At 37.9% G+C, this 16746-nt stretch overlaps 1 protein-coding gene across 10 annotated transcripts in view; it reads left to right on the top strand.

Annotated features, from left to right (window-relative positions):
• Window positions 1-16746, top strand: part of DMD (dystrophin) — a 1840970-nt gene that overhangs the window by 1492309 nt on the left and 331915 nt on the right. For 8 of the 10 annotated variants that reach the window (XM_045507265.2, XM_045507267.2, XM_045507235.2 and 5 more), the window contains one exon: window positions 11765-11937. In XM_045507265.2, the coding sequence (XP_045363221.2) occupies window positions 11765-11937 (173 nt within the window). Of the gene's footprint in view, window positions 1-10937; window positions 11053-11764; window positions 11938-16746 lie in introns of those variants that run through there. The other 2 variants (XM_010970161.3, XM_010970168.3) reach the window with 2 other exon arrangements.

The following is a 16746-nucleotide window of genomic DNA, read 5'->3' as shown; positions in this document are numbered from 1 at the left end:
TGGCTGTTATGATTTCTAGTGTATTATCAAAAATAATTATGGCACTTTGCCATATGTTCTTGCCTTCTTCTTACAGATTGCTATTGAGATAAGATGAGACTTGACATCAACTAATTGCTTATTTCTAATATACAATCTTGAGCTACGGTGTCTCTCTGGAGGGAAAAAATAGCTCCGTGACAAAGAGATTCAGGAAATAAGAGCTTTTCTAACTTTTAACGCTATACATAATAGAGACAAATGGTACAAATAAATATAACCAGATGAGTATTGGTCCATGGGAAAATAGTTGTCTATTTTAAGAATAAGAATGTATTCTGTTCATTTAGAGCCATTCAAAATCATGAAAGGTATTAGTTCTGAGTTGACTGAGGAGGAATAAAAAAAGTTAGTTAATACCTAACTGGAGAATAATTTCACTGCCTCGCCATTCCACTGAGAGCATCACAATGTATTTCCCAAAACATATAGCTCACATGTGTCTTAATGAGTTAATTATTTTGTTGTGTTACATGTAGCCCACATCAGAATTCGCTCGCTTTCTATTTGAGAAGTGGAGGAAGATGAGCGTGAGGGTAAAAGGGGCATAAACTCAGACAGATCTGTGCTATAACCCTGCTTCTGCCACATGAGAGCTCTGGGATTTGGACAAGTTACTTCATCTCTCCAAATTGTAGTTTGGAGATTGTCAACTGAGGAACAAGAAGGCGTACTTTGTAGAGTTGATGTAAGGGGTGTAAGTGTGAGTTTCCTGCCCCATTGCATCCTTCTACTCCACCCCTCGCCCCATCATGGCTCTGCAATAATAAATACGTTTCAGTGTCGTAAAGGTCCATCTGGTCTTTCTCAGATAAGGATAGTTATCTTCAAACAGGCTGATTCCTGCACATAAAACATAATATAAAACCGAAAATACCTTCAACGTTGTAGACTTTTCATATGCAGTTGTCTCTGTGATTGAAATGTACAACCTAGAGTTTACGTGTGAAGGCCTTTCAAGATTATCATTGGTAGTCATCTTCTGAAAGATGTCTCATGTAGGAAATGCTCTGCCAATTATGGGCAATGAAGCAATAGAGCAATATCTGAAAAAATATTGCAACACAGTATAGCTTTTTATATGAATTTTAGATATATTAGTAAAAAAGAAAACCCAGCCTATCTTGGGACTTATTTTATCTTCCAACACCAACATTATGAAGGCATGCTATTCTTTTTTATAACTCAAATACTGAGCCAAATGGATACCAACTTTAGTTCCCCACTGGGTCGATGGCATCTTAACTTTAAAAATATCCGATGCAGTGTTACTCTGCCTACCCTTTCTCAGGATTTTGTGTCCTTTAAAACTCACTTCCACGTACTTTGGGAATGCCTAATAGGGTATATTTGAGGTAGAAGTCTCTTGGGCCTGTGTAGAGCTTTGGGGTCATTGCCCTTGCCTTGTCATTGTAATTTACTTGGCACCAATGGGTGTGTATGTGTGTTTGAAACACAGCATATATAATGTTTGTCTTACTCTTTAGAAAACTGAAAATAACATTTCTATCTTTAACATGCTTTTTGTGAATAGTTACCACTTGGCCGAATTCTACCTTCCAAAGGTAGAGCAAGAGGAGGATGAAATTGAGTCACATGTGCAGCTATTTCTGTAATTTATGAGCACTCGATGATGGTAGCATCCTTCCTCCTAACGTCCTCCCTGTTTCTGGAGCCACAACTTTGTTGGTTCATGAATGGCTGGGGCTGCCTGTCTGCCAAACTTCCTGTCTCCATTCTCTCCCTGCTTCCATTTACCCTGAAAACTGTCCCCCCTAAATAATCATTCTTAAAAGCATTTTAACTACGTCATGCCTGCACAGGAAGCTACAGTGAAATCTTATCATTATAGAATCAGATATAATCTCTAGGCTGCTTTCAGAGTTCTCAATGGCCACTCTGTACCCTTTGAACCCCACTGCTGACCCTTCACAGCCGCACTACTTCTTAGATCCTGCCTATAGCTCTGGCTCTTATCTTTATGTATTTGGTGTTCATTTTCCTTGAAATAGCCTCTGCTAGCAAGCTCGGAGTCATGGAGGAAGGTGGGGGAGGGGCAGAGGGACACAGTTTTAATGAAAACCCTCAATAGATCAGGCACTGAGTTAGTATTTACATGCTCTACCCACATCACCTCATCTAATCTTTGCCAAAACCTTATAAGGTAGATATTATGAGCCCTATTTATGGATGAAAATAACAGGCTTTAAAGCATTTTATAACTTGCCCCAAATCACAAAGCTAGTGAGTGAGGGAATTTAGAATCTATATAGATCTTATGACACCAAAGGCCGTGCCCTTCCCGCTGCACAGTGCTTAATCCCACTCTGTGTTAATTACCCCCATCCACTCCAGACTTTTAAGACATTCTGATATATACTCTTTAGTTATGTGGGCCTTTGTAACTCTTCCTCAACTGCTTCAAATCAGACTCCCCACCTAGAGTATGAGCTCTAAACATAAAACAAACATTACAAAATTATTCCCCAAACCCTCCTTTGGTCCCTCATCCCCCTTCAGGTGCTATTTTATTTCTATCTCAACTTCATAGCCCAGCTTTTCAACAGTGCTGTATGTTCAGTTAACCTTCTTAAGACTTCTTACTCTTACATCTGTTTCCATCTCGCCTCTGAAACTATTCTTATCAAGGTCACCAATGACTTCGTTGTTGCCAAATCCAATAGACAGTGTTCTGTTCTAATGTAACCAACCTCTTAGCAACGTTTGACACAGTTGCCCACTCCCTCCTTTTTGAAGCCTTCTGTCCTCTCTTGGTTACCATGACACCGTAATTTCTTAGTTTTTCTTCTACCTCTTTATATCTTCCCTTTGGGTCTCCTTTGCTAGGTGGTCTACCCCCATGTAACCTCTGAATGTTGGCGGTCCTCTGGATGTTATCCAAGGGCCCTTTTTCTTCTCTCTGTTTTCTTTCTCAATAAGGATGCTTACCCATTCCCATGGTCTTAGTATAAGTAAGCTGAATAATCCCAAATTCATAGTCAGCCCAGAACCCCACACTGAGTTTCACACATGTTTTTCAAATCTCCACTTGAATGTCTCACAGTCATTTTGAAACATAACATGAAAATAGAACACAAAATGGACTTGCCCCCCAGTTTTCATCACCTCAGTAAATAACACTACCATCCATCTGTTGTTCAAGTTAAAATTTGGGAGTTATCCTTGAGATAACCCTTTCCTTTACTCTCATCACTCAATCCAGTAGTATTTGTAAGAAATCCAGCATCCAAATTATATCTCACAGCAGTCCTCTTCTCTCCTTCTGCAGTCTCCCTAGTCCAGGCCACCATTATCTCTTGCCTGGATTAGAGACTGGCCTCTAACTGGTCTTTCTGTTTCCTCTCCTGCCTTCTTTAATCTCCACATAGCAATGTAGTGATTTATTTAAAACCTAAATCATATCATGTTGCTACCCTGCTTTAAAAGCTTCTATTGTGTTCCGTCACACTTGAAATAAAATTCAGACCCCATACTATGGGACTTGAGGCCCCACATTATCTGAAGCCTCTCTTACCTCATGTCTAGCCACATTTCTTTCTTAGTAAGTTCTAGCCAAGATCTTTCCTACCACAGAGCTGATGCAAAAGCCTCTGCCTGCCTTTTACTTGGGAGGAATTCTGTGCTATTGGGTTTTCCTATAACTGGTGTCTTCTCATCTTTCAAGTCTCAGCTGACACCGAACCTTCTCACATAGGTGTTCCTTGACCACCGTAACCAAAGAGCACCTGTCACCACCATGTGTACACCTTTATTCTCACTGTAACTGCCCATTTGTTACCTTCAGAGCATATTTTAATTTTATTAAACATTTATTTATCTGTTGACCATATTTCTCCCCTGTTTATCCTATTTCTCTCTTTATCCTTTATGCTGTGAACATCAAAAAGGCAGAGGTTTGGGGTTTTTTCACCACTGCAGAGCTGGGTGCAAATATATTAAATACTTGTGGGAGGAAGGAAGGTAATAAAAGAAGAGAGGAAAGAAGAAAGGGATGGAGGGATGGAGGGAGGGTGGAAAGGATGAAGGAACGACTTAATTTAAGGCCTGGTACTATACCTTTCTTACATCATATGTATTCCCATGGCTCCTAATGAAATCTTGAACTGAACAATAAGCACTTAATACATGTTTGTGTAATGAATAAATATGCAGACTACTTTTGCCCTGTGACAAAATAAAAAGAACCTGGGAAAACCAAGATGCAGAAGGGAAAAGATAAGGCCCACCTTACTTATATCTGAAATGGACTCTTCAATTCTAAAAAAGTAATTTTAAGAATAGAGTAAACCAGAGGGTCAGACAAGGAGAGAAAGCATCAAGGGTTACCAGAGTTTGGGATTGCTTAAGGCAGTCTGACAAATGGGATTTTGCTCTGTTTCCTCCGGGGTAATCCACCCTAGGCCAAGCATTTTGAAAGATTAGATTTTGAAATAAAGCTTTGCACCTGGGAATGTACTGAGGCAGGAGAACATATCCCTTCTCTCCACTGTTCTAGTGCTTAAGTGTGAGAATTTTTGAACAAGATATGAAAGCAAAGACAACAAACCCTGCAGGATAATAGTCTCTGAGGACCTTAATAACAACCATTTTTAAAGCAAAGCCTGTGGACTCCTAAATCCATAGCCGCTCGTTTAAGATGCATTGCAGTGCAGTGGACCTGAAAACACACTTCTTATCTACCTAGAGCAACCAGGCTCCAAGCCAAACGGCAGTCCTCAAATTAACTCTTGCTTCTCTTGGGATGATAACTCTGCTGCTTTAAAAGTATTGCAATGGCCACATATAGAATAGACAAAGAAAAAATAGAGTGACACCCACTGTGAATCTGTACCCAACTGCTTTTCCTATGCAAGTTAGGAACCTCTAGCGGTTAGAGTCGAGTCCTTGTAAGGTCAAGTTTATAGGTCCTACTCCTTTATGTGGGTGCTTCTCAAAAAATCCATTAAGAAGGATAATGCTGTTTTGTTTCTCTAATTTTAATTTCCAATCCTTAGCAGACTGATACTTTTGTAACATGCAATAAAAATAAATTACTTTTAAAAATTACAAAAACCAGATACAAAATGCAAGCCCATGCTTTTTATTTTTAGATAGCTATAAATGTTTCTAAAGATTTACTCTCAGTTTCTGTTCTCATAATGGAATGTGTGTGTGTGTGTGTGCACGCTTGCGTGTATTCCAAAATTTTGAGTATTTAGAGCCCGTGTTTAACAAGTCATTTTGGATGACCAAGCTAAGGGAGTTTTACTTTTGCATGTTTGTTTTTGTTTTATTTAACTTCTTTAAAGCATCAACACCTTTTAAGAGTAACTATGTTGGATAAATTTATTTAAAGAGTTTTACGTTGTGTTGTTGGTTTTTATGGCTGAGTAGTATTCCATTGTATAAATATACCACATCTTCTTTATCCAGTCATCTGCTGATGGACATTGAGGCTGTTTCCATGTCTTGGCTATTATTTGCAGCAACATGGATGCTCCTGGAGAATGTCATTCTAAATGAAGTAAGCCAGAAAGAGAAAGAAAAATACCATATGAGATCGCTCATATGTGGAATCTAAGAAAAAAAAAGAAACAAAGCATAAATACAAAACAGAAATAGATTCACAGACATAGAATACAAACTTGTGGTTGCCAAGGGGGCGAGGGGTGGGAAGAGATAGACTGGGATTTCAAAATTGTAGAATAGACAAACAAGATTATACTGTATAGCACAGGGAAATATATACAAGATCTTATGATAGCTCACAGAGAAAAAAATGTGACAATGAGTATATATATGTTCATGTATAACTGAAAAATTGTGCTCTACATTGGAATTTGACACAACATTGTAAAATGATTATAAATCAATAAAAAAAAGTTAAAAAAATAAAAAATAGAGTTTTACATACACTGCTTTCTTCTTAAATAGAGTTTACTGAACACAAATCTGCTTTTTTCTGGCTAATTCAGGGTCATTATCATTAACATTAATTATTTTGCTTCCCTTTAAAGTTAGATGATGCCTTCAGGGGCTAATAATACATGTAAGGCTATTAGTTTCCACACTGTGTGACCTTGGTCAACTCTGAGTGCCCGCAGCGACTTTTATACCTTTCTGGTTCTCCATCAGGTGTCACTTCTTTCTACTCCCAGTTTAGCCCTGAAGGATAACTTCTCTCCTATTTTGAATCTTCTGTTTTTGACCTTTTAAGTTATTAGAAATCAGGTCATCACTTTTTTTCCCCATCAAGTTTATATGAATTAGGTAAAAATTACCAGTGAAGAGGAACTAATGACCTTATCATTATTCACATGCTAATTGGTTTCAGAAAAGGTTAGAGATGGTGTGTCTATGATGAATTTTGTAGGGACATTTGGCCACTTATTCTTCTGACATCTTTTTGTTTGTCTTGTTTTACTGGTCACTTCTTGGTTATATTCAAGATAAGGAGGTTATCATTGGCTGAGTGATTTTGCAGAGATCAATAATTCCATTTACATAGGAAAGAAAATATGTGGAATCTGTTATCTGTGATATTTTGTGAATAGTATGATGACTTTTTGTTTGGATAATAAAAAAAAAAGAGTGTAGCAGTAACTGATTCTTGGCATCTTCCTTTATTTTTCTTCTAGTAAAACTTTTGTAACTTTTCATATTCTTTCCTGGTTGTCTTATTGCTTACAATCACCATGGGTCATTCTACTTGTCTTTGTCCTTTTCTTTATAAAATTTTATTCTCAGTGACTTCCTGAAAGAAGGTTTTTATCCTACTTAGTTTGAGAACTTTGACTGCCTTCTACCTGTTTCTTCCCAACACGCATCATCCATTCTGATCTGGTTGTACAATTCATTCTCCCTGCTCATAATCCAAACTCTTCGCCACATTTCTGCCACTTCCATGTTACTCTTCTTACTTGGAATACCTTCTTCCCTCCACCTCTCTGAAGCCTATCCATCCTTCAAGGCTTAAACTAAATTCCATGACTTCGTAAAGTCTATTTCTATCACTTGGTTTCCACATTGACTCTCTTATAACAGAAATCCTTATGTTAGCTATTAATGATTAAAGACTTGTTGTGTTCTGTACGACGTTCAAAGTATTTTACAAAAATTATTCCATATAATAGTCAAAACAACCCAGCAGGTAGGTATTATTATTTAATATTTAGTGACGCCAAAGAGATTGAAGAGTTTTGAAACTTACGCAGCTAATGAGGGAAAGAGAAGGAAGAGACTCCTACTATGTCTGTTTGACTGTACTTTCCTATTAGTTTTCCCCGGAGGCTGAGCAAGGGTCCTTATGACAGAAGTAGGCTAGACTCTGAGAAAAGAAGGAACTTTGAAACTTGAAAAAGCTTTCCAGGATGCAGGGTATGCCCGACTCCTAAAACTGCTCTACTGTAAGCATCATGCTTGCCTCGTATCTGAACTTTTTGATATTCACAGTTGAAATTTGGTCCATAATTGTATATAACTTTAGGCACTGTGTATCTTTCTGGGAGAAGGGGGCCACATGTTATTTTTGCATCTGCACCCATTTTCCCAATTATTTTATGTTCTGTCTTGTATTGATATATCTCCTTTCACTGCTTCAGATATACATAACAGTTTCATATTAATAAAACCATAAAATGACTCTTTGAGGACTGAAAGCAATGTTAGTCGGCCTTGTCTAATGGCAGTGCTAGATTTGCTGACATTTAGGCAGGAGTATTATTAATAGGAAACATTTTTTAATTAATAGGAAAAAACTCAGAGGTAATAAAGCCTAGTGGGTAAGAGCGTGTCCCTGGAGTCCCACAGCCTGGGTTTGAAATCTGGCTGCATGGTTTATTAGCTGTGTGACCTTGTTCATTTTTTCCTGAACCTCTCTCTAATTTCATTCTCTTATGTGTAAAGTGAAGATAATAATAATGCCTACCCTAGAGAGTTACTGCGAGGATTAAATGAGCTCATGTATATGCAGTGCTTTGGACAGTGTCTGGTGTAGTCAGTCTTATATATGTTGCGGCTACGGCTCATGCTTCTGTTGTTGTATAACAAATACTTTTTTCCCCTCTTCATTAGTTATTGTTTTTCCTGAATAATACAATCACAAAAAAGAAGAGGAAAAATTACACTGAATGTAGCAACTAAGGCTTGAGGGAATCTTTTCTAGTCAAGTCAGAAGTAAAATAAAGCTGCTTAAAAATATCTTTGAAAATTACTTTTTGTCCAGATTGGCTCTCCTCTGAGAACTCCACTTGATTCTCCATTTTCTCCATTCCAGCCTCCTGCTTTTTGGAGCCCCTGAGTCTAAGGTTAATCTTAAGATAAGTGCCATGGTGGTAATTTTATGCAAACATGAGTGTGAGTGTATTCCTTCCCACTTGCCCTGTCGTTGTGTCTTCGCCACCTAAGACTCATGCTGCCTACTTGTACTGAGAAATCTCCACTACAGCTTGCCAGCGTCCTAAAGAAAACCTTAGGTTCCTCACTGATACTCAACTCCATTTTAGAGCAACCCACCTGAGTCCTGTAGCTTGACTGACTCCCTACCAGCCCGTCATCCCAAAGGGACATGGCCAAGCTACCTTTATGCTATGTCAGGTGATTACCTAATGTAATGTTCACATGGCACGTTTAGACTAAGGAATGAATTACTGAAGGAAGAATTTCTGTTCTGGCAGAAGGGATATTTTGTAGTAAGGTGACCTTTTCAGTGCAAACAGTTCTTGCTCACAGGTGGTCCTAGATGCCCAGCTGCAAAGGGAAGAGTGAAAAGGATAGTCAGGATTCCATTTTTCATTCCGACCGAATCAATCCATGTGGGTAATTTTTTATCAAAACCAGTAATGGCGTCTTTCTGTGTGCTTTTCCCTCAGTACTTGTTTTTCCCCTTGTTAGTAGTAGCCTTGTTCAGCTTCAGTAACTACTGTCTGTTACAGCCACTGCTTATAATAAATGGTGTGTGGAGCCAGCCTAAGATCTCCCAGAGTCAAAAGAACTAGACCCTTTGCCCACATTTAACACTTTTGGCAAGTCTGTTAAACATCTCTGAGCCTCAGTGCTCTCATCTGTAAAACAGAGAAAATAGAAGCAGGAATAACTAAAGCAATACATTTCTAAATGCTTTGTAAACTGTGAGGACCTTTACTATATGTGTGTCCTTTGTTGTTGTAAACCACCATCATGAACTGGAGAAATAATACTGAGTTGACTTACCTTCCTGCCAGTGCTAAGACTTTACTTCGGCCACTTCTGAATTTCCAAGGGGAGCAGTTTTCATCCCAGTATCTGTAAAATTTGGCAAGGAATTCTCAATATGTAGTTGGTAACAGGAATGAGTTAACTAAAAAGTGCATACTACATTTTAGGAAAAGCAAAGACATCACTGTCTCTTGCACTCCTTTTCTGTTTCCCACAGTACTAAGACTAGACAAATAGCCGGTCCTCAACAAATACTGGTTTATCAATTTTATATTCATTTCTTTCTTGATGATACAACAAAGATATTTATATGCGATGTAATCTAAATGTCCAAGATGCAAATTAGCAACTTCATGAATCAACATCCTGTTTCTGCTTGGGAAGACCTCTCACTTACTCAACAAAGTATTGATGACTCCGCGGTATGCATAACCTTAAGGAACTATTGATTGAGCCTGGGTCTCTGCTTAGAAATGTAAGATATAAAAATTCAAATGTACTGTAATTCATATGCATGCTAATGGAGACGGTGGATTGTATTAGTCAAAATATCTTATTTTGTTGAACAACAAAAGGTTTGGTTTTAATCCCTTAAGTGTATACTCTGAGGCAAAGTTTGAAGGAGCGTACAAATCAAATACACAAGAAGAAAAGTAAAGTAAAAGAAAACTGGGGAAATTATCTCGTTAACTTGGATCTGTTTGGTTTTTAGTCTTGAATTGTTTAGATATAATAACCTCATTTTTCTCTTTCGCTGAAGAAGTGGCAGATTCAACAGGGTGTGTCTTTTCCATGTCCAAACTCCATTCAGGAAGAAGCTACCCAATGCTAGTTTTCTACCACATAAGCTGCTTTCGAAAGCAGGCTGTTTCCTTCCAGAACAAGCCTGTTTTTGATGGACTAGAGATAGATCCTCCTCAATCTGTTTTCGTATTTCTGTTCTTTCAACTTCAGATGTGATTCTGTCCATACTCCCCCTGCTGTCTTCCAGTCAAAGAGAATGAGACAGAATTCTCTTTAGAGTCCATCAGTGATACTTTGGCTGCCAAAAATAGTGACAGGAGACATTCATCGTCCATCTACCTCACTTCTGCAACATTCAAAATTCTGCATCGAAGAGGCTATGACTGAAAACATGGGCAGGTTTTTCAGACTTTCTCACATGTTATCGCTGCCACTTTTCCTTCCTTCCTTTAGAAGAGTAATTTAATTCAATTTTAGAAAGAGAGAGAGGGGAGCAAAAAAACTTTTCTAGTTATACAGATCAATCCAATTGTGCGGAGCTTCATAATGAATTTTTAAACTTGTTGAACAGAGGCATACAAATCTCTAAAAGCAAGTCAGATAATGTACAAAGCCTCCATTCATTGTGTAGGCAGAAAGGAATGCTGGTACCCGGCAGCTCTCTAAGGAATGTTCCTTTGGCTTTGACCGTTCTGCTGGGAACAAGGAGGGAAACACATATATAAAATGAATTTATAATGTCTCTGGCTTATAATGGCAAAATGATAAGAAAAGTTGGCTGTTTGATAGAAACTGTCAGTTGCATATTCCAGGCCTCCTCTCTTTGGGGTCCCTCCCACATCCACAGGCCTGGCTACCGTTGAGTGAGGAGTACAAAGTGGCTGTTTATTATTATTGACTGGTGAGGCCTGTGCTCTGAAATTCATTCTGTCAACAGAATGTAAGCAAAGTTGGCATTTTAAAGCAGGGCGCTTTCAGTCGCTGAGTTTTCTCAGGATTGGTATGCAACAGGATCAGTGCTGTAGTCCCCGGTTCAAGCTGAAAATGTTACATAGGAAGACATACCATGTAAAGGTCAGATTCTTCTACTGTGATAATTTTCTTGATCTGTGTATATGCAAATAAGGTTGAATGCATCACTTCTTATCATAACTCGTATCAGGGTCCTATGGACTTTCTACCTGTCGAGCCTAAATATAAGATGATATTTTACATGGGAAATCTTACTAATAAATGTATAATGCTGTAATAAATCTCTGATGCTGGAATACCAAAGTGAATTTAATATGTATTGTCAAGAAGATTCTCCTATGATAGAATCCCATTAATGTGCTGATGCTGTGAACCAACTACAACCTTGTTTATTAGTCTCTCCGTGTTTTTGTGGTCAGAGTCAATTCTACAGATGACTATGTGCTTGGAAAATATGGCTTGACCCATAGTGTAATGAAATGATTAGCACTGGGGTGTATTTTGTCATGGAGTTTTATTTCATATCACTTCTATAAAACAATGTATTTTATCCATGGACTAGAAGACATAAGTTATGAAATTTGTAAAGGAATAAATTTATTATACCTAGGAAGATACCCATTTTCAATCTATATGATAACATGAAGAGACAGTACACCAAGAAAAGTTAGAGGTGTATCTTCCTGTTAGTTGACCCGACCGAAATGCCTTTTGAACAAATAGTTTATTTTTTGCAGTTCTCCAAATTCACAGTCACAACTGGTCTCTTTTGTTTTGTAATTCTGCATGTGTTTTTCTCCCTGATGCCCTATAGGACCTCCAAGGAGAAATCGAAGCTCACACAGATATCTATCACAACCTGGATGAAAATGGGCAAAAAATCCTGAGATCCCTGGAGGGTTCTGATGATGCGGTCCTGTTACAAAGACGTTTGGATAACATGAACTTCAAGTGGAGTGAGCTGCGGAAAAAGTCTCTCAACATTAGGTAAGAAAAGATCAGGAACCAAAGAAGCCAGAAATGAGTTAAAATGACATTTCCCTCGTTTTCCTAGAGCAAGTAGCTAATATCTCATATGTTTATGTAAATCACCCAATTTCAGAATGATTTATTTTATTTTGAGTAAATGAATCATTTATTTGCTTGGTATGGAGATGATACTTGAGGGTTCGGATTCGATTAGAATGGTGATGGTTTCTAACCACAGGAGAGACACATATTAGAGTGAATTTAAATGAGGAGCATAGCTATGCTAATTTCATAGGATTCTCTCTTGGTTTATCACAGGGTTATTCAAAAAGTGATAAAACTAATGTATGTTTATTATGGAATTCCTTCTTTGAGGACATTCTTTAAATACCATAACACATTATAATGAAGAGTTGAACGGAGACCTCTCCACAGCTCTCACAGCTCAGGAGAAATGATAGCAACTTCCTGCCTTTGGCTCCCTCTCAGACTGCGTTACCGCAGTAAACTAAGCCTCTCGCTGCCCTATCCGCGCCTCTTTTGTACTCTGTCCCCTTCTGTGGATCCACATTCTCTTGAAAAGTTAGTGAATGCGTCTCAGCATTGTTGTAAGGAGAGCACAGTGAGGGTCTTGCAATCCCGTTTTACACGAGTTCAGTGGAGGGGAAAAGAGCAGAGAGAGAAAGTGAAATGCCCAGGGTCACCTAAGTGACGCAGGAAGTACAGGGAGTGGAAGTCCGGCTTCCTGCTTTCTGATCAGTTGCTTTTTGTCATTCACATCTTTTTATAAAAATTGTTTGTGTTTTCTTCTGTGTCTAGAGGACGAGTGGTAGTGGAGGGAGGTACACAAAGACAAGAGGACTTCATCATAGTTACAAGGGAACACACTCAACACTGGGAGGCATTACTACCTCTAGTTTGTAAGATTACAGAATGGAGATTATTTTTCTTCTTTATAATTGTTTGAAATTGTCCCAAATTTAGACACGTAGTATCTTTACTTCTACAATGGGGAAAAAATAAAACTGAAATTCATTGATTTGTAAGTGCTCTTGAAAAATCAGTGCTTAATATGACATAATAATGATGATAGCAAGTAACTGACATGTGATGCACCACATACTGGGCAGTGTCATGGCACTTTATATTTATTGACCCATTTAATGCTCTCAGCAGCCCTAAGAGACAGATTCTATTATTATCCTCTCTTTACATTTGAAGAAAGTGAGTCAGAGAGAGGCTAGATAAGTTTCCCAAGGTCACTTAGTAAGTGCCAGATCTGAGATCTGAACACAGGGAGTCTGGCTCCAGAGTCTGAGCTTTGAACCATCATATTATACCGTGGAGTATAAAGGAAGAAGAAAAAGGGAAGACTCACTCAACTTTTACACATAAACATGTAATAAGTGAAACGATAAAATAGAGAAGCAGATTTCTAGGAGGAGGAGAGGATTCATTTTTATTTATATGGTCCCCCCGCCCAAGTTTGTATCCCAGCTTCCAAGACCCTCGTTTTTATCTCCCTGTTTGGTCCATGAATTTTGTATCGATGTGTTGGTGATGAGTCATGAGCAACAACAGGTGATGGCATTTTCAAAGAGAGGGAGGCTCCATTTGCTTTCTATAGCTTAAACTCTGAGAGAGGTCAGTATATGTCATGACAAAGGCCACCTTCATAACATCTGTCATTAAAAAAGAATGAAACATGGGAGATGGAAAAGGTATTGATAGATAAAGTAAAGAAAAGAAAGCTATTCTTTTTTGGCAGGAGAGGAAAAGAAAGGTGCTATAACTGTTCTGAACATCATTCGTGCCTTTTCTCTCCTTCGTGTGAACTTGATGAAATAAAAGGGGAATTGAAAGCGGCAAACAGCATGTCAGCCAAAATGTGGTCTCTTCATTCTCAACAATTTCCCAGATGCCAGCTACTGCAGTTTAATTCTTGCTGTCATTAATCAAGTAGAAAACAGTTACCTTAGCTCATCTAAGGTACTGCAAATTCTAGAATTTAAATATTCAGATCAATGGTTTTGGCTTTTAAATAGGCCTCGCTAATAATAATGTGTTATAAGCACTCACTTATAAGAAGCAAGGTAATGCTTCACATCAAAATGATTTAGTTTATTTCCTGATACTTTGTTGAAATAAGGATATCAGTCAGTCCACGCTGAATGGCAGGGTTCAGCTGAGAGAAGCAGAATAGAGATAGCAATTCAGGATGGGTACGAAATAGGACAGGTGAGCACTGGAAGAGTTAGATACAGAATGATCCTTGATACATAAGCTTGCATTGCAAATCTGGTCAATACCTCCATCAACATTATTTTACAGTGAAAAGTCACCACAATTGTTTTTAAAAAATTCCCAAGCTACCCTGGAAAACAGCCCTCTGTTTGCCCAAACTATAATATATTATACTAAAAAAAATTACAGTTGTTCATTGTTTAATAAAAGATTCTGAAGCCATTTTTGCATTTTAAAATATAAAATATTAGCATGTCATTTCATAGGTGCCCACTGTTAATGAAATAAAATTGAGTTCAAACCAAAATGATTTTGAAATTTCCCTTTGCATTCCATCGATTCAGAAGGGGCATCATCGTGATCTAAATCCACATTATGTCCTTTTCCCTCCATTTATTTCCCTTCCGCATTGTCTTTCCTCTTCCTGTGATTGTGATTCTTGTCTTCATCGCGTCATTCCAAACTGATAGATTTGTCTCTATTTCTTTCTATATTGAGGCCATCCATTGCATATTTACAAAAATATTCTTCCTTGGGCACTGGATCACATTATTCCTTTGGTCAAGAACTTCCATCTTGATGGTTCCCATAATTCTCTTATTCATTTATTTGTTCACTCAGCAAATATTTACTGAGTGTTTACTACGTACTAGACACTCTTCTGGGCAGTGAGGACACAACAGTGAACAATAGACAAAAGAAAATCATTGCTCTCATGAAGCTTATATTTAGTCATTGGAATCTAGTGAGCCTTCCTCTCTCTACCAACTATTTCTAATTAACCCATTCTAACCCCTTTCCTTCTCTGTTCTTCCTCTGCCTCCCAGTTCCTTCCTCACCAAGCAGCAGTCTATTTGTTTTTTTTTTAATTGAAGTACAGTCAATTACAGTGTGTCACATTCTGGTGTACAGCACTGTGTCGCAGTCATGCGTATACATACATATATTCGCCAAGCAGCCGTCTAGTTACTCCCCAACGTGGATTCTCTGAGCCAAGTAAATTCTACTTTCTAATGCCATTCCTGATCTCCAACAATTTTCTCACTGTCCTCATATGAATGAGTGCACTTCCCGATCCTCAGACTTGGAACACAATTTCTCCTCTCATCCTCCAAATTTTGACTCAAATTCCATAATTGAGATTTCCCTTTCTGACTGTTCCTTTACTAGATCTTCCCTGTACTATTCTCATTTTCACTTGATGGCAAGTCCCTTTAAGTATTCATGGGTTGTTTCCTAGGGCTATACTGGTTGCCTTCAGCTGAATTAGGTACATACAGAAATGCCAAGCTTTGATTGAGTCAGTGAGGTACAGTAGAAAGGGTCGTGGACCAGCAGTTGGGCGACCTAGTTTCTCCTCTGGCTCTGTTGCTACCTAGCATCTAATCGTGAGCCTGCTTCAGACTTCAATTTTCTCCCTCACTGAAATGAGGAAGTTTGACCGGAAACATGATGGTCTCTTCACGTCCCCTGGCAGTTCTACAGTTCTGTTATTTTTAATTCTACAGTCACTCTTTATAAACCTAGGCAAATTCTTTAATTTTTCTACCTTGGTTTTCTTATATTTAAAATAACTGATTAAGGTAAAAGACATGGTATAAACGAAAGTAAATACAGTGTCTTTGAGAAAAAAGAATACTTTAATTGAGACTGTAACTCATAATTTAGTTGAAGGAAAGTATGTGCCATCTGTTCCCCATGCATTATTACATCACATTTTGTCCAAGAGGTATAAGGAGGACATGTAAATACTCAGTGATAGCTGAGTGTCATCAAACAAAAGATTAACTGCTATAAGTGGGAGAAAAATAAAGCGAAAATTTTTTATTTGTGTATATATATATATATACACATGTGCCCACATGCATACACACACAGACACAGACACAGTCAGTGATTATATTATCCAACATCAGGATGGTGTTGTGTTTCTCATTCTAAAATATTCCATGCCTACAATGTTGCATTTTTAATTTTGAAATTATGAATAATTTGAGAAGTGATCAAGTGAATTTTTACATAGAAATATGTATGAAGATTTCAATTGAATCTGGCACCAGATTGTATTTTCCAGATTATTTATGTACTATTAATTAGGAGAATCATATATGATGTTCACATAATTTCAGCAAAATTTACATTCTGTGAGATTTTTATACTTGGGGGAAAAGCTTGCAAATGTTATATAAAATAATCCCTTCTATGAAATTTTGAACATTAATTTGAGAGGTGAGGACACCAACATTATTTAACCCACAGCAGCAATAAATCTCTTAGAAAGTACTCGGTATTAGAAATTAAAATAATTAGAGGTTTATCTGTAATGGAGAACAAAGAAAGAGCAAAAAAAAAAAAAACCAAAAGCAGAATCTTTCTACCTTTGAGACAAAAATGCCACTTGGACATTGAGTATCTCTGGCCTTCTTTCTCTTACTCTTGGGGTGTTAATTATGTTTGAAAGTTGGAGTTCATGGCCCAGCAACAACAACAACAGAAAGTTTACTCCTCTTTGGGCTTAATTCTGTTTCTTTATTTAAAGCCTCATAGCCCCCATTTTATTTCTGTGGTTCCTTATTTTTTCTG

Source organism: Camelus bactrianus, chromosome X (genome assembly GCF_048773025.1).
Source record: "Camelus bactrianus isolate YW-2024 breed Bactrian camel chromosome X, ASM4877302v1, whole genome shotgun sequence".
In the NCBI taxonomy this organism is placed as follows: Eukaryota; Metazoa; Chordata; class Mammalia; order Artiodactyla; family Camelidae; genus Camelus; species Camelus bactrianus.
This window is presented reverse-complemented; position numbering and strand designations above follow the sequence as displayed.